General features: G+C 42.0%; 1 protein-coding gene across 5 annotated transcripts in view; it reads right to left on the reverse strand.

The window, feature by feature from the left end:
- The window catches only part of KIAA1217 (KIAA1217 ortholog), a 307954-nt gene that overhangs the window by 89523 nt on the left and 200003 nt on the right, over window positions 1–18428 (reverse strand). For all 5 annotated transcript variants that reach the window (XM_036275689.1, XM_036275652.1, XM_036275678.1 and 2 more), the window contains 2 exons: window positions 12906–13104; window positions 9043–9136 (listed from right to left, as the gene is read on the reverse strand). In XM_036275689.1, the coding sequence (XP_036131582.1) occupies window positions 9043–9136; window positions 12906–13104 (293 nt within the window). The remainder of the gene's footprint in view (window positions 1–9042; window positions 9137–12905; window positions 13105–18428) is intronic.

An 18428-nucleotide genomic window follows, 5' to 3' on the forward strand; every position in this document is an offset into this window, starting at 1 on the left:
TCTCTCTCATTGATGTTTCTATCTCTCTCTCTCTTTCCTTTCCTCTCTCTCTAAAATCAGTAAAGATAAAATATTTTTAAAAAAAATCATCAAGAAGAGAAAATATATTCATGGTACTGCACTATAAATGAAAAAATTTTGCACATAAGTGGACCCACATAGTTCAAAATCGTGTTCAAGGGTCAATGATATACCTTCAGAATCTTGCACAAAAGCCTGAACCCAAGAAGTGGCTTGAAGCGTAGTGTTGGGGGAGTGAATCAGTGAAACTTCACAATAAAAGAGTCAGATTAACTGTTCTAAAGTAATCTCTCCTACTTTATAAATTTGGAGGCATTTAAAACACCAACTACCCAATCTAGAAGCAAGATTTGTCCTACTGAGTTATAAATACAGTGAAATAAGATCTGTCTTACTTAATTTGCTATCTGGAGATTTGTTCACTTTCTACTATAGGGGAACTTAACTCCTGAAAATAAAATGCAGATATGTATGCATTTCTGATAGTCACTTAATCTAATCTGACAAATCTGTTGTTCTCATCTTACGCTTTAGGGCTATTCACGGCTCTAAAATTATATTGGTAGGAAATTTTGTTAGGCTAGATAGGCATTCGTATTTCTCGTTCTGGTCAGGAACTACTTCTGGGATAAACTGGGGAATATGTTATAAACCTCAGATGTTTCCATTTATAAATTACTGTACCGGTCTTAGGATAGAAGGCATTAACTGGAAATTTGGGATAGGGAAAGGGCTGAAGTGAGCCCCCTTTTTACCCAGACATTTACTAAGAATTTCTTCTTCTTTTTTTTTTTTTTTTTATCCTCACCCGAGGACTGTTCAGATAGAGCGGGAGGGAGAGAGAGGAAGAGAGAGAGAGAGAAACATCGATGTGAAGGGACACATCGAGTGGCTGCCACCCGCACGACCAACCAGGGCCTGGGACAAACTGCAACCGAGGTACGCGCCCTTAGCGGGAACCGAACCCGGGTCTCTCTGCACCGCAGGCTGACGCTCCAACTGCTGAGCCAAACCGGCCAGGGCTAAGAATTTTTTCAAAGCAGGACACTGTCCAAGAAAAACACAGGGACTGTCCCCTAAGCAGCTTAGAATCTAGACGAGAACTTGAGATGTGGACGTGAGCACTACAGGGCAAGCAGGACAAGGGGGGGGGGCAGTGAGACAGCAGGCAGGTGACTCTGTGGAAGTCAGAGAAGAGACAGTGGTGAGTGAGGCTGGAGAAGAGAGGAGTAAGGGGAGGTTAGATGATGACAGTGGCTTTCGAATTAGGTTGTAAAAAATGGGTGGCACCTAGACACTGATGATGAAGACAGCAGCGTGGAGGGCAGTAGTGGCCACGGGAGGGACTAAGGAGGCCAGTTCTGGAGTTGCCCTGCCTGGCTCTGAATCCAGCTTCGCTTCTGAACAGCTGTGTGGCTTGGAGCAAGATCTCTAACCCCCCCGGATCCTCAGCTTCCACCTCTAACACAGGGGGATCAGAAGAATTCCTCTCACACGGGGTTGTTTTGAAAATCCAATGAGCAAAATGCTCATTGTTCAAAATGCTAGGCATGGTCCCTGGTCCAGAGCACATCATGAAGGTTAGTTATTAATACCATTGCCATTATGTGAGCGAAGGGAACACTGTGGTGGTTGGGTCAGGGAGGACCGTGAACAAACGGAAGAAAATTAGTTAGGAGTGTTTTCTGAAACTTCCATTTCTATGGGATTCTCTTCTCTTCCATTTCTATAGGATCATTTCATTCACTCCTGTCTCCCCAAGTCCCAAACCCTTCTCAACCAGAACACTGGCCTGTGGACAAAAGAAAAGAGCTCTATTATATTAGGAAAGGGGCACATACTTCTTATTATCCTTTTCTTTGATTTTCTTTCCTTTTTTTTGGTGAGATATCATTTTAAGCTTGTCAGAAGAGAACAGAACAAAACAAAGTCAAATATAAAAAGACACCATAATAAAGAAGTGACACAAATATTCTAAAAGAATATTTTATGTGTTCTAAAATCTTATTAGGAGCATCATTTCAAAACTTGCAAAACTCACACGGAAATATCAAGAAAGGGAGTCTGTGGGCTGAATCCAAAGAGTCAGAATAAACTAGGTTCAAATCTGACGTCTGCTGTTTACCAACTGTGTGGGCCTGGGAGAGATCATTGCCTCAGCTATATCATCTGTAAAATGGAGTCAGAATACCTACTTTGCAGAGATGTTGCCTAAATTAAATAATATGTAAAGTATTTAGCACATTGCCTACTATATAGACACAAAAAAGTCTATTATCCTAGGCGAAACAAGACAAGCAGAAAAAGATAAATACCACATGATTTCACGTTTATGTGGAATATAATAAACATAACAATCTGAGGAATAGGGTAGACCCAGAGATATGGAAGTAGGGTATAGACTGGCAACCCTCAGAAGAGGGGGTAATGGGGGGAGGGAAGAGATAAACCACAGAACTTATATGCACGTACGCATAACCAATGGACAACAAAGCTGGGGACGGGGTGGGGGGATAGGGAGGAGGATGTCAATGGGGTAAAAAAGGAGAAACATCTGTAACAAAAATAAAATTTCAAAAAAAAGTCTATTATCCTAAGTCCAGAAAAACAGTGTAGAATAAATACTACTTCTAGCCTTACTGATTCCACAAAAATTTAATTGAGTTCATACAAATCATCACAATTTTGGCAAAAAAAAAAAAAAGTCAAAGTGGACCGCAGGACAAAAAGAACATGAGAGGAGGAAAATTCAGAAGAGGCCAGGAACAACGCCAACACACAAAATATACACTGCAGAACGCCTGTCCGCTGGCTGTGGGTGGGACACAAATATAATTCTAAGCTTTAGAGGAGCAACACAAAGAGGGAAAATGACCACGTACGAGATCCAGAGTGTCTATATGATAAAAATAAACTGGGAGAAGCACAACTCTTTCTGGTGATGAGAACAGGGAGATATTTTAACAGTGGGTTCTTCTTAATGACAGAAAATGAATAGCACAGCATTTGTAGCAGTACCATTACACTACCCAATGCACCGCGCTTAACAAGTCTTTACACTCAGCTGCTGTAAGACTCTGCAACAGGATTTTGGAGGAATACAAAGATGAATATGAGCATGTTTGTGCCTTTGGAGAACATACAGACTTAGGGTTGAGATGAATATGCATTACAATGATTATTATTATTATTTATTTTTATTTTATTTTATTTTTTATCCTCACCCAAGGATGCTCTTGCATCCATCTTCAGATAGAGTGGGAGGGAGAGAGGGAGGAAGAGAGAGAGAGAGAAACATCAATGTGAGAGAGACACATCGAGTGGTTGCCACCCACACGACCCCAACCAGGGCCGGGGACAAACTGCAACCATGGTACATGCCCTTAGTGGAATCCGAACCCAGGACTCTCTGGTCCATGGGTCGATGCTCTAACTGCTGAGCCAAACCGGCCAGGGCACATTACAATGATTATACCACCAAGAGAATGTGCAAAATGCCCCCCCAAAAGAAAGAGGAATTCTGACAGAGCATTAGGGAAAGCTTCATGGAATAGGGCTCTTTGAATTTGGCCTCTAAAAGCATGTGTTTCTTTTTTTTACATTTTCAACCATAAAAAGGTAGATAAAATAATATAACAGACTACCATCGTCAGCTTTGACATTTTTCAACATATTACCAATTTTGTTTCATATATTTCCACTTTTTTGGTTTGCTTTGCTGGAGTAAATTAAGGCAAATCCCATTAATTGTGCCATTTGACCTGTGAATACTTTAGTATGTCTCATTTTTTAAAACAGCCACCAAGCCATCATTATATCCAACAGAATTACCGGTTATCCCTCAATATCATCTGATTCCCAAAACATGCTCAAATTTTCCAAAGAGTTTCAAAGATATCATTTACAGTTGATTTGTTCTCATCAGGATTCAAACCTGGTACACATATGACATTTGGTGTTACAGTGTAGAAGAGACCTAGAAACATAATAGTGTCCCTTCTCACCCTTTTTTCATGCCAGGAATTTGTCCCACCCACAGCAATGGAATCGGGCCATTGTCCTGTAGTATGTTGGATGGAATTTTGAAAGGCAGATTTATGGGGTGGGAGAGTGCACTTTATATACTTGGAGCAAGAACTGTGAGGCAGTTTTTCTGGGAGTTGTGTGTGGAGATGATACTGATCATTGGCCTGTGCTATTCTTTGCACAACGGGAAGTGGGGCTTAGGGGGACAGCTTGGGAAACAGTTTTTAGAGTGGAGTAAGAAGAGTTGTGGAGACTGGTTAAAGGCTGTTGCATAACCGACTGATAGGAAAATAATAAATGCTGCCACTACAGCAGTGCAGCAGTGTTGCTAACAGCCTACAATGTGGAGCTCAGATGCTGGGGTTCCAATCACAGCTCCGCCATGCTCGAGCATGGCCGTGGGCAATTTTCTTAGCATACCTAGGCAACTATTTCCTGAGTTATAAATATGAGGCAATACTTGCCTCAAAATGTTGTCTTGAAGATTAAATAAAATTACCCAGAAAAGTGGTTAGTAAATGCTCAAAAAAAGTTAGCTGTTGTAAGAGCAGTGCAGGCAATGGTGGAAGGGAGAGTGGTTCAGTGACTGGATATGCTGAGAAACAGGGGTCAGGCAACTAAAGACTCACTGATATTGCAACTTTTAAAATCTCTGCTCCCCACTCCTCAAAACACACATACGTGCATGCACACACACACACTCATCACTCACAAAGATAGAAAAATAGGAGGAAATAGCTTAGAAGAACAATAAAGATTAGAAATTTCGTCTTCAACGGGATACACTGGAAACATTGGAAGACTATCCATATAGAGACAACCACGTGGAAGCTGAACATTTGGGCCCTGAACTCTTAAGAAATGGCAGAGCTAGGAATATGGTTTTAAGGATCATCCACACTGACATATGGTTAAATCAGTAGTAAGATAAACATCATAAGTGAAATGGTGCAGATTTTTTTTCAAAAAGCCAATTAAATACCATACATATACACAGACTGGTAAAGTCTTCCTGAACACACTGAAGATCATAGAGGGCAAGAGGAAGAAGAGTTAGTGAATAAAAAGATGCTGAGGTGTATGCGGGAGGAAAAGGTGGGGGGACATCTGTAATATTTTCAACAGTAAAGATAAATTTTAAGAAAAGATGCCGAGGCATGTTTGAATGTAGCAGGAATTTAGAAACAGCAGTGTAATGGCAACCAAGGTTTCTAAGGAGATCGCCCATCAGGTCAAATGCAGAGCGCAAACAGAAGAGGTCTGGGAGGCAGCAGCTGAATTCCGGATTAGGAACTAATTTAAGATGCAGGGCCAGTTCTGGGGATTGTGTTCTAAATGCAAATCTGGAAACTATCCACATACTAGTAAAAATTAAAGACATACAAGAGGGAGAGAAGTGAACGATGGGAGCAGAGAATGTCAGGAAGTAATCTCAAAGTACACGAGAAGGTGGAGAAGCCCAAAAACTGTGAAAAAGCTACTGGGTTTGGTGGACGGGAGGTCACTGGTGGTGCCCGTCGGGAGCCAAGGAATGCAGTGGTCATCTTTGAGTTGTACCTTTGTGAATTACAAACCCGTGAGTACACATACAATTTTTTGCAAAAGCATCTGTTTCACATGGTAAATACAGTACCAAGGGAACTGAATTATCAAAGCTACTACTTAATGTAACAGAACAAAAGCCAGGCAATGGAAAAAATCAGGAGACAGGTGTGCTCAGTTCCAGCCGAGAACCGTAAGTCTCATTAAACAGACTAGCCTCATAAATGCTCAGGTAGTGCTAAATGAAAAGCTAGACACGTCTTCCTCGCCAAGCACATGTTCCGTGCGTGCTCACAGCCTCCGAGCTCACGCTTGAGTCGGATGCGCTTCCTGAGCAACACGGCGACCACCATAGCCCTGCTCTGGAGAACTGCCTGTTCGATCAGCCTTACATCTTTACTTTCACAGGCAAGATGTTCAGTTCACTGTGTAAGGAAAGTTTCAGAGGCCACTGCAAAGTCCTGGCATTGCCGTTGTTGGTCTCTGCACGGTCCAACCAATGATTTTCATGGCACGCATGTGTACTGGTAACGAGCGGGCAGCTGAGGTCCGTCCGGGCGGCCTCTGAGGCTGGGGATGGACATGAATGAATGACAGGTGGCGCTCGGCTGCGCAGCTACACCTGTGAGCCATCAGCGACTTCCTCCATGGCCAGCGCACATTGCAAACACACGGGAGGATGGAGCTCCCTCAACCCACCGTATAGCTCAGTTTAGTCTACAACTATTCAGCCTTGCTCTGTTCTGTTTCTGTTCCTCACCACCAGCAATGGGGTTATGCAGCTGCTCTCCAGACAGGGCTCAGCAGAGCTTCCTTTCCTTTAATGGAAAGGCAGCTACGTTCATGAGAAAGGAGAGAGAATTCCAACCTCTAGAGCCAAGAGGTGAGGATGAAGGAATTCCATGTGTTTTAATTTCTGGAGTCTGTGATGAGGCCAAGTTACACACTGCAGGCATAATCACACCTGGTTGGTTTTTTAACTGTGTTCTATGTCTCATTTCTAACTTGTCCTCACGGAAACCTAAAAGCTTTTCAGTGGGTTGGATGGTGAATATTTGTTGTCTTCTCAGCTGGGGACAGTAGATGATTTCCTCACACAAAAAAACTGATGTCTAGCTCCTGGCCAGTGATGCTCAGTGGTTAGAGCGTCGCCCTGCACATGCAAGGGTTTCAGGTTGGATTTTCAGTCAAAGGCATGTACCTGGGTTGCAGGTTTGATCCCTGCCTGCATCTGGCATGTGAGAGAGGCAACTAATGATGTGTCTCTCTCACATCTCTCTCTCTCTGTCTCTCCCTCCCTCTCTCTAAAAGTCAATGGAAAAAATATCCTTGAGTGAGGATTAACAAAAACAAACAAACACACAAACAAACAAATAACTTGCTGTCAAAGTAGGCTGTGGGTGACTCAAAGTGATTGCTAGGGTCTCATCTAAAAGTAAAAACCCATATGAAAGAACACCTTCACCAACACACGTAGCAAAAGTTCTGAATTCCAGTAGGCTTTGTCCAAATGGTTAATATCTGATTCTCCCTGTGCTCACTGCTGGCCCCTTATGTAGGTACCACATCTGCTGAAGAGTTAAAACAAGTGTCCTCCCAGCCATAAACAAGATTTTCAGAGGCCATTCCGGGACTCTATGTAACGGAAACAGAACTCAGAGCACTATGAAACTCTAGTTCAAAAGCTGGACATATCAAACACAAAGCTTTCCAAGGGAGTAGAGATTCTTAAAAACATCACTGAGAAAGAGAGGAACGAAGTAATAAAAGGCAAAGGGTTTTATAATAGTCAGTCCACGCTTCCTGATTAGCACGACTCAATATGTCTTCACGTGGTACTGGTTTACATTCAGAGTGTAACTGCCTAAAAATAAACCTCAAAATCCTAGATTGTCTGAAGCAGCCACACAGCCTTCACTTCAAATCACACATCATTTCTGACATAGAAAAAAAAAAAAGCAGCAGTTGAGTACGTAAGAGGCCTCTTCCTTCAGAAGTGTAGGCTTCGATCCCACAATGTCATCACTCATATTCCAGGCCAGATTTACATAGAAATCCTTCCAGCACTTTCTACTGTAGCTCCTGGCCTGTTGGTCCTAAAGTCACATACCCTGTGTAGTGGACAGAACGATAAGGTCTACATCCTAAACCCTGGAACCTGTGGTTACGTGGGAAGGGGGTGAAGGTTGCTAACCAGCTGCTTTACAGTAGGGAGACTATTCTGGAGTGTCAGTAGGCCCCATGTAATCACAAGTGTCCGGGGTTAGAGACGTGATGATAGCAGAGCCAGAGAGATGCTCTTTCGTTGGAGAAAGAAGGCTGCAAACTGAGAAAGGTGGGTGGCCCCCAGAAACTGAGGAAAAGGAAAGCAAAGCCAACATCCTGCTGGTGACCCCTAGATCTCAATCCACCCATATTGGATGTCTGACCTACAGAATTGTAAAATAGTGAATCTATGTTGTTTTAAGCCACTAAGTGTGATAGTTCTTAGGGCAGGAAGCAGAGACAGCTTCACCTCTGCCCCAGCCCCAGGACAGGCGGCGCCTGGGCTTCTTTGGAAATAAAACCAATTCCTTTCCTTTTTTCTAGTTGAACTTCAGCATCCAGCAGAGTGCTGATCCTCAGAACAGATGATATAAAATAGCAGAGCATCTTCTAAATTTGAGTGTGGGGGCAGGGGGGAGGAAGGAGGTCCAGTTGGAGAAGTTAATCTTTTTGTTTTTTTCTCCCATTTTCCCCGCAGAGAGATGTAGCACTATTGTTGGAAACACAATCCCTTTCTAGTGGACCTGCATGACTGTGGTGTGAAAATGTGCCTTTTCAGTTTCTCTGCTCTTTTTTCTCCAAACACTCTGTGGGCTTTGAATAATCTGAGATGATCTAAACTGAGAGAATTTTAGCTACCAAGGTGTACAGATTTTTGGACTATGCCCTCAACATGATTCAGATAAGATTTGATAATATTGACTATACTACAACAGAAAATAGCCCTGAATTAGAAGGTGAATAACTTAGAGGGCGAAGACTTAAACTAGCTGATGTAAGAAAATGAATAGATTTTACATGCAATTATTTATTTATTTTTCATTGCTGTTTGTATGTTAATTTTGTTTTAATTGGAGAGAAAATAGCAAGAGATCCTCTGAGTGAGTTAATGTACTGTGGACCACGAACCCATGAATGTAAAGATTTTTCAGGATCCCTTTGGAGTGGAAACATAACTAAACTCCAAGCTTGAGATGAATGAGGCTGCGTGAGGCCCTATTTCAGTCCCTTGGTCCCAAATGACCAGAAAATCTTTTTCTACCAAGAAACAAATGAGTCATCAGACAAGATGTGTGGCGAGAACATCCAAAACCTGGTGGCGGGGTGTGATTTCATCCGGAGCACATACCAGAAAAAGAAATGGTTTAACCCACCAAATAAAATTAAAAATAGAACAGGAACACTTACCCTCATGTCTCCGTTCATAGTTTTTGGTGTGTGATTGAACGCATGTGCGGGATCCTTGTTGTACACTTTGAGGAGTGATCTGTCCTGAATGTTCCTAGAATCAAAAACATCATTAACTATGGCAGACAAAAGGAGCTTTGCCCATTTTCTTTGCCCATAAGAATCAGACAAAAGATAGCAGCAGATAATCCAGCTGTTATCCACAAGCAACTAGACAAAAGCTCTTTTACCATACAATAGCAAAAATAAATAAGAAAATGAAATATTACTTCAGCTTTTCTTTCCTTTTATTTTTTTGTTCCTCCGGTAATATTATTCTTTCTGTGTAGTTCTCCACCCATAGATATCGGGTGGCATGAACTTTCTTTCAAGATTCTGAGCAAGGAAAGGTAACACTTTAAGAAACAACAAAGCTCTAATAACCACAATATGTTCAAAGAGATTTAGTTAATATTTAAATATTTAATTGCTTACTTTACCCAAACACCAGGTTTTCTGCTTATCGCATGAATGCACACAAACAAAACATGTTTTTTTTTTTCTCCTCACAGTTTCAGCAAGGAAAAGAGTATCTATTTGTAGCCCAGAAAATAAAAGTACCACCAAGATCAAAACTAGTATCTTTACAATGCTTTTTTTCCTTCCACAGTGGGTTTTTTAAAATGCTCTTCTAAATACAAGCTGAATTCATGAATGTGCAGGGTATTTAGAAGGAATAGCAGCAGATAAATTTGTCCACCTGTCTGTCCCTCCTTCTGAACCCAGCATTGAGAGCTGGGGAGTCAGTCATATTGCAGCAAAGAACGAAAGTCCCACACGGTACTCATTTCCTACCTTAACATGATTTAAGAGCATGCGAATGTCTACGAAGTCCTTTTCCCTTCATAGTCAGAGCTCATCGGCAGAAGAGCCACCCAGAGCACTGCAGCCTTGGCTGCACGGTGGCTCCTTCCAGCGCCGCTCCGAGAGCTCAGGGAAACGTGTGCAGGAAGAGGCATTCCTTTCCTCCAGGTGCAGCCACACGTTCTGTGGGCTGATCGCAATCACTGGGATTATTGGGTTATGTTTTTGTTTTAAACGAAGTGGAGAATTCTTGGACTAGTCTTGCTTCCCTCCTTTAAATATCCACCAGTAATTGCTTTGAAGGAGTGACTAGCCCAAGCTTGCACGATTGCTCCAGATTTCAAGTAGCTCGTTAGAAGTCAGCTTAGGGGGGAGTGTGCAGCCCTCGTTATTAGAAGGGGCTGTGTGCTACGAAGGGGCATGTTCACAGAAGGTAAGAATGTGGGGATTCACTAAACGAACTCACGCTTTGTCTTCAGGGAAAAGTCACAGTAACGATGTGAAGAAACTGAAAACCATACTTGAGTCATGGAAAAGACTTGGTGTGATTCTTAAGGTATTTAAAATACATGAGGTTGGTTTATGATTAATTTAGAAACATGTTCATCCAAGATGAACAAACAGTAAAGGCCCAGATAGCATTTGCCATGGCAACATTTGTAGCACAACATTTCAACCTGAACTCTCTGTGGCATTTCCCTAAGGAAAATGTGGAGAACCCAACACAATGATGAAATAGCCAAACATTTAGCAAGTATATTCTCACTTCAAAAATACTGAAGGATATGAAATGAAACTTGTCTCTAGGTTTAGATGAAAGCCATTGTCTTCGGTTAAAATCCATATGGTACATTATTTTGTGGGGGAGGGGTTAGGAGAGGTTCTATATGATGCTGATGGTGAGAATTTATTCGACCATTCAAATAAGATATAGTTGAGGCATTTTATACATACAAGCAAAGAAATAGAACAATTCTTTGGAAAGGACATACATGTGATTACCTAACATAAATATAGTATTCACCACCAAATAAAAATATCTTCACTTAAATTTTTTAGATCCATTTTTATAAGTAAATCAAAACACTGAAAAGTAAAATTCTAGACCAATTAATAAATCAGTGGCTTCCCACTTAAACATTTTAAATGAGATTTTTAAAATATCAGGCTATCAATACTGTAGCATCAGGATCAACAAGATCATCATTTTTGCAAATATAAACATATTAACTGAAAATTATCCATGATAAAAGTGATCACGTCTCTCAAGCACTGCTTCCATCTATTTTATCAACTGCATTGGCATGAAAAAGGGTCATCTTAATTTGGTAATTTGGGGGATCTTTCCTCTTTGTCCTCCCTCCCCCTTCCCTCGTTGTGACTGTGGAATGACACTCCCTCAGAACACATAAAGGAAGTATTAGCAATACTCTGAGGCTTGGGGAAGGCTCTAGAGTATTTTAACTCATTGTAAGATAAAGACTCTTGTGCAGGGCGGGGGGTGGTGGGTCCAGTGGTTCACAGTAACCTCACCAGCCTTGAGCTCCATAATAAAAAATGGCTTTGCCTGGTTTCACCCTTATTTATTATTACTGTTTCCTTCAATTCCTCTAACTGCAAAACGTAGACATTCAAGAGGATTGTTGTAAAATGCCACGTCCATGTAAAAACTCTGCATGGGATTATATTACTGCAAACATACTCTTTAAACAACATGATTACTTCATGTTGAAGTTTATGCTTAGTAAATTTCCTTTTTTGCGGGGCAGGGGGGAGGTGACAGCCTGGTGAATAATTTATTTCAAAAAACAAACATGGATTTTCTGATACCCATGAATATTTAAACATGTTTATAAAAGCAGGAAGGTTGTGAGATGGGTACAGCACCCTTTACCTTAGGGCATGTGTCAAACTTTGAAAGCGCTAAATTGCTCATGCACCTGGGCACATGACTAGATAAGATATTTATCAGTTTACATTTATTATGCATTAAAGGCATATTTTTAAAAAGTAGTTTCCACTAATTCCATAATGAAGAAACAGGCCAGCCTGCTGTCCCCACAGGGCAAGTACCCAGAAATCCATGTTGTGGCCCAGATGAGCCGCCGAGGGGATAAAAAAATCCTTGACCAAGAATGTGAACAGTCAGGTTTGGACTAGGTGTGGTAATGAACTGGCTGTGCAGTCATGAATAAGTCCATTAACTTTTATGCTTCTGAATGTCTGGCACCATAAAATAGAAAGGCTACATTAGTCACTAAATAATTTTTTAATTTCTAAAATATTTAGAGGCCATACTAGCATCTGCTTGTTGGTGTTGATTTACATCCTGTTTCTCAGGCTGTTTGGTGGGGACAGAACAGGTGGGTCCCTTCTGCTCTATACACAGCACCACTACAGCCGGTAAAGATGCTTTCATTTCCTTCAGTGGCAGGAGTCCATCTAGCCTCACTTTAGAGATCATTCTACTGGGGGTCCTGGAGAAAGCCCATCTGGAAAGTGAAATCCTTTGGTAAAGCCAACTACTTAAGAAACAACTGGAAAGGGAGAATACTTCTCAGCCTCTTTCCTTGTGGACAGTAACTGAGTCCTCTGCTTTTATTCTAACTTGCTCATGTATGGAATGACTCAGCGGGACCATTACCTGACATGTCTACAGGCTCTGTCTCTGAGGGGCAGAGCGCTTGGGCAGAAGTTGGGAAAGTTCCAGTCATAAGTAGTTCTTCAACTCTTAGATAACCAGTGGATGGAATCATTTCCTAAGTTCTTTTCAGATGTAACATGCAGAGATCTCTGTGGGAGAAGTCTGGCCTCGTCTTTGTAAACTACACCATGTAAGTGAATTACAGAAAACCAGATAGTGAATTCACACCTGGGTGAGATAAGCCTGCCAGTCAGGATAAGAGCAATACTTTCTTCACTGGGACACGAAGAGATTAGGACTCAATACAAACTGTAGCAATGCAATATGGTACACACACACACACACACACACACACACACACGGTATAACTACTTACCTTACATCATTTAATTCATAATAGACATTCCTGCTTTCATCTTTGATATAAATGGCGACACTGGGCGACTCCAGCATTTTCATGGTGAGCTGCTGTGGAAAGGCACTTACAAAGAGAGCCCGGATTGTGTCTGCACTTGTGATTTCATTGGGCATCCTGAGCTGCTTGGTTTCATCTCCGTACTGGAGATAGAGAACCCCTGCATGCAAAGTAAACACAGTGTCAGCCACAACCAAGATGCACAGGGCACACAGCACAAGCTGAGCCACTGCTGTTTGAGCACATGCAGGAATGTTCTGGACAAGCTTGACAGCATGTAACAAGAAATACGTGTTCAGAATTTCCAAGGAATGCACTCTCTGGTTATCTCAAAAGTACCCATTTTTATTCTATGGAGTCCAGGCAGGTGTTAAAGAAGCTAATTTTCAGTGTTTTTAAAACCAAAAGAACAAAGAGCTAACCTCTGGTAGCCTAAAGCAAAAGCCAATCCTTAATTCCATTGAAAGGTACATTTAGGAATTTAACCCCATAGGCTGATTTTTTCCCGTGTCTTTCACTAACTAAAGACACATTCATCAGAGCCATGTGTAAGATATATCGTTTAAATCTTTACAGTCCATTCAGAAACATTTTAAGTGGCATGTGACAATATTTCTGTGGTCCAACACATATTTATTTAATGTTCATACCGTATGAAACTATCTCTAAGAAAAGAGTGGCACCTCAATGTCTCAGAAAGAAACTGGAACAAGTCAGTTACACAAAGAAAAACAAGCACAGGAGCACAGAATTTCAGGGTTCCTTCCAGAGGGTATGTGGCTCCCAGCGAACCCTTCCTCCCAGCAGTCTTGCTCTTATAAAGCGTAGTTTCCTCCGAGACCCAGTCTGAGCTTTGCCATGTGACTTTCTTTGGCCAATGGAATATTAGCAAGTGAGATGCAAAACGGAGGCTAGTTGAGTGCTTGCACACTAGAGCTTGTCCTGTTGGTGAGTGTGGTCATAGATTCTCCCTCACAGAACCAGGCTTCTGTGCAGGCCAGCCAAACGACATGTGGAGGCCACATGGAGAAGAATGGGAGCCCTGACTGGTAGCCCCACCAAGCACCCATTCTACAGCCAGGATGACTGGCCAGTCATGAGGTGGAGCCATCTTGGTAGGGTAACCCCCACCCCTAGGAGAGCTACCCCCGCCGAAGTCACATGAAACGGAATTGAGATGCTCCCTCCAAGCCTGGCCCATGTTGCAGAATCATGAACACACAAATAACTGGTTGTTTTAAGTCAGTATATTTAGGGTCATTTGTTACTCAGAAATAGATGACTGAACCAGGGAAGCGAAGATCCTGACATTTAATTTGGATCTTACTGTGAGAATGTACTGAGACGGCACTGCGTCCACGAGAGTGATCGCTGGCAGGAGACACTTAGAAGAAAACGGAACATGACTTCTGGTTAAACGTGGCAGCTCATGTAACAAACTATCTCTATCTCCTCCTGAAATTCCATTCAAATGACAATGAGGAATAAGAAAGCAGAGCTTAAAGAATTAAGGGAACGAGGGAAGAAACAACAGCAGACAACAGAAGGCTGCCGCGTGGGTCTGCAAGGAGGTAGCTCCACAGAGAATGCACAGGCCCAGGGAAGCCTGGAAATGAGACCCTCTGAAGGCAAGAATGCAGAGTGGAAGGCATGAGCCCTGAGTGAACATCTTCTTCTTTTTTTTTTTAATGGCACAGCAACCTGCCTACATCTCTCTTTTTATCCCACGTAGCCAGGCCACTCCCCATATCCACAGAAGGCTGAAGAAGTTGAACCAACGCACCAGATTCTGCTCACGGGGCACAGGGTGGGTGGGTGAGTGCCTTCTGACAAAATGCTGGCAAAGGGATGGCAGCTCCGTCAGGAAACTGGAGGAACCCCTCTAGGAAAGCTGCCTGGCCCACGGGAAGAGAGCAACAGGATTTTGAGGGTAACTGTTCAGATTCTGTTTGGTCACCCCGTTGTCGAGCAGCCTGGTCCATATAGAAAAGCTTCCCGTTAGTACACGCATGCGTCCTCACACATTAGCAGACTACCGGGGATTAACAGACATCTTATAACAGCCTCTAATGTGAGAGAAAAGACCACAATAAACAGAAACAGAAACTCAGAAGAGATGAGACAATCCGAGAAAAGGGGAATATTTGGAGAACAAGAGTGAGCTCTGGTGTAAGAAAGATCTCTTATCCTTTGAGATGACATGGAGGGACCTGGAAAGTATTATCCTAAGTGAAACAAGCCAAGCAGAAAAAGACAAATACACATGATCTCACTTATTTGTGGAACATAATGAATATAACAGTCCGAGGAATAGGGTAGACCCAGAGACATGGAAGTAGGGTACAGACGGACAACCCTCAGAAGAGGGGGTGGAAGGGGGAGGAAAGAGATAAACCACAGAACTTATATGCCTGTACATATAACCAATGGACACAGACAACAAAGCAGGGGATGGGGTGGGGTGGGGGATGGGGAGGAGGGTGTCAATGGGGGAAAAAATGAAACATCTGTAACAAAAATAAAATGAAGGAAGGAAGGAAGGAAGGAAGGAAGGAAGGAAGGAAGGAAGGAAGGAAGGAAGGAAGGAAGGAAGGAAGGAAGGAAGGAAGAAAAAAGAGTGAGCTCTGGGAACCATGAGGGCAGAAATGAATAAATCAGTGAAAAAGAAAAAGTTGATAAAATCTTAAGACTAAGGGATGGGAAAAGGATGAAAACCAATAAAAAAAAAAAGGAAATTACTTCAGAGCATTCCAATATCTAATCATGGAGATTTGGATAAAAAGAGATCAGGAAGGCGCTGGCCGGTTTGGCTCAGCAGTTGGACCATGGGCCTGCAGACCAGAGAGCTCCAGGTTCAGTTCCCGCTAGGGGCACCTACCAAAAAAAAAAGAGAGAGAGAGAGATCAGGAAGCCCTGGCCAGTTGGCTCAGCAGTTAGAGCATCAGCCCAAGGATCAGAGAGACCGGGTTTGGTTCCCACTAAGGGCATGTACCTCAGTTGCAGTTTGTCCCCGGCCCTGGTTGTGGTTGTGTGGGTGGCAACCAGTCGATGTGTCCCTCTCACATCGATCTTTCTCTCTCTCTCTTGCTCCCTCTCTCCCTCCCGCTCTAACTAAAGATAAATGCAAAAATGTCCTAGGTGAGGATACAAAAAAAAAAGAGATCAGGAAACACAGAGAAACTTTACAAAAAGTATTATAAGAAAATTGGCCCCAAAACTGAAGGACATGAGATTGGACATTGAAAATATTCATGAAATGCTCAACATACTCAAGATCGTCACTGAGATGTTCCAGATGCCAAGGGAAACAGGTTCCCACCTGCCCTGAGAGTGGGGGGAAAAGTCACAACAGAAGGACCAGGACTCAAAAGGGCATAGACGTCTCAACAGCAACTCAGAAACCAACAAAAATGGAGAAATAGCCTTGAATTCTGGGAGGAATTACTTTTGATTAGGTTTATATCCATCCAAACCATCAATTGGATATTTACTTATTTATTTAAAAATTTTTGTTTTCTTTATTGATTTCAGAGAGAGGAAAGGGGAGGAAGAAAGAGAAACATTGATGAGAAAGAACTTCAATTGACTGCCTCCTGCATGCCCCCCTACTGGGGATTGGGCCCACAACTTGGACATGTGCCCTGACTGGGAATCGAACCGGCAACCTCTTGGTGTATGGGTCGATGCTCAACCACTGAGCCACACCGGCCAAGCTGGATATTTATTAAAGTCAGCTTCTCAATTATTTCAGCACCCATTATCCCTAATATTTCATACTTCCATCCTTGCTTTATTTCTGTTCTGGAGCATTTTCACTATACAGATGATGCTTGAACAACGGGGGGGCTAGGGGTTGATCCCTGTACAGTTAAAAATCCGAGCACAACTTTCAACCCGCAAAGGGTAACTACTGATAGCCTGTTTACCAGAAGGCTTACCGATAATACAGAGTGGGCAAAAGTAGTTTTACAGTCATGAGCGTGCAAAACACAGAGTTTATTCTTTTTTCAATTTAATTAATTTATTTTTGTTACAGATGTTTCTCCTTTTTCTCCCACTGATACCCCCCTCCCTCACCCTCCTCGTCCTGTCCCCAGCTTTGTCGTCCATGTCCATTGGTCATGCATACATGCATATAAGTTCTGTGGTTTATCTCCCCCTCCCCCCATTCTGGGGATTGTCAGTCTGTACCCCACTTCCATGTCTCTGGGACTACCCTGTAGCAATTATATTCCACAAATAAGTGAGATCATGTGATATTTGTCTTTCTCTGCTTGGCTTGTTTTGCTTAGGATAATACTATCCAGGTCCTTCCATGTCATCTCAAGGATAAGAGATCTTTCTTTCTTAGAGCTGCATAGTACTCCATTGTGTATATGTACCACAGCTTTTTTATTCATTTATCTACTGATGGACATTTGGGCTGTTTCCAGATCTTAGCTATTGTAAATAGTGCTGCTATGAACATGGGGGTACATATATTCTTTCTGATTGGTGCTTCAGGCTTCTTAGGGTATATTCCTAGAAGTGGGATCACTGGGTCAAATGGCAGTTCAATTTTTAATATTTTGAGGTAACACCATAGTGTTTTCCATAGTGGCTGTACCAGTCTGCATTCCTACCAACAGTGTACTAGAGTCCCCTTTTCTCCACACCCTTGCCAACACTTGTTGTTTGATGATTTGTTGATGGCGGCCATTCTGACAGGTGTGAGGTGATAACTCAGTGTAGTTTTAATTTGCATCTCTCTGATGATTAGTGATGTTGAGCATTTCTTCATATGTTTCTTAGCCATTTATATGTCCTGTTTGGAGAGGTGTCTATTTAGTTCCTCTGCCCATTTTTAATTGGGCTTTTTGTCTTCCTTTTGTTAAGCTGTATCAGCACTCTCTATATATTGGAAATTAACCCCTTATCTGATATATCATTGGCAATTATGCTCTCCCATAGAGTGGGTTGCCTTTCCATTTTGATGGTTGTTTCTTTTGCTGTACAGAAGCTTTTGAGTTTGATGTAGTCTCATTTGTTCATTGTCTCCTTTGTTTCTGTTGCCTTAGGTGATGTATCAGTGAAAATTCTGCTGCGTATGATGTCCGAAATTTTGCTGCCTACATTTTCTTCTAGGATTTTTATGGATTCATGAGTATTCTTGTATTATTATTTAATTACTGTATTATTTTCCATATGAACAGCTGAAAACATACTTTTGCCCACCCTGTCCTGTATAAAGTCAACTGATACATATTTTGCATTTTATACATATTATATACTGTATTCTTATGCTAAAGTAAGCCACAGAAAAGAAAACGCATCTACAGAATTTATTTTCAAAAATCTGTGTATAAGAGGACACACGCATTTCAAACCATGTTGTTCAAGGGTCAACAATATAATTTAAATTGTTTTATGTCGTCCACCATGGTATCCTTAGTACATGTTGTATAACTTGTTATATAGTAGGTTCTCAGTAAATGTTGAATGGAA

This window comes from Molossus molossus, unplaced genomic scaffold (assembly GCF_014108415.1).
Source record: "Molossus molossus isolate mMolMol1 unplaced genomic scaffold, mMolMol1.p scaffold_m16_p_1, whole genome shotgun sequence".
Taxonomy (NCBI): domain Eukaryota; kingdom Metazoa; phylum Chordata; class Mammalia; order Chiroptera; family Molossidae; genus Molossus; species Molossus molossus.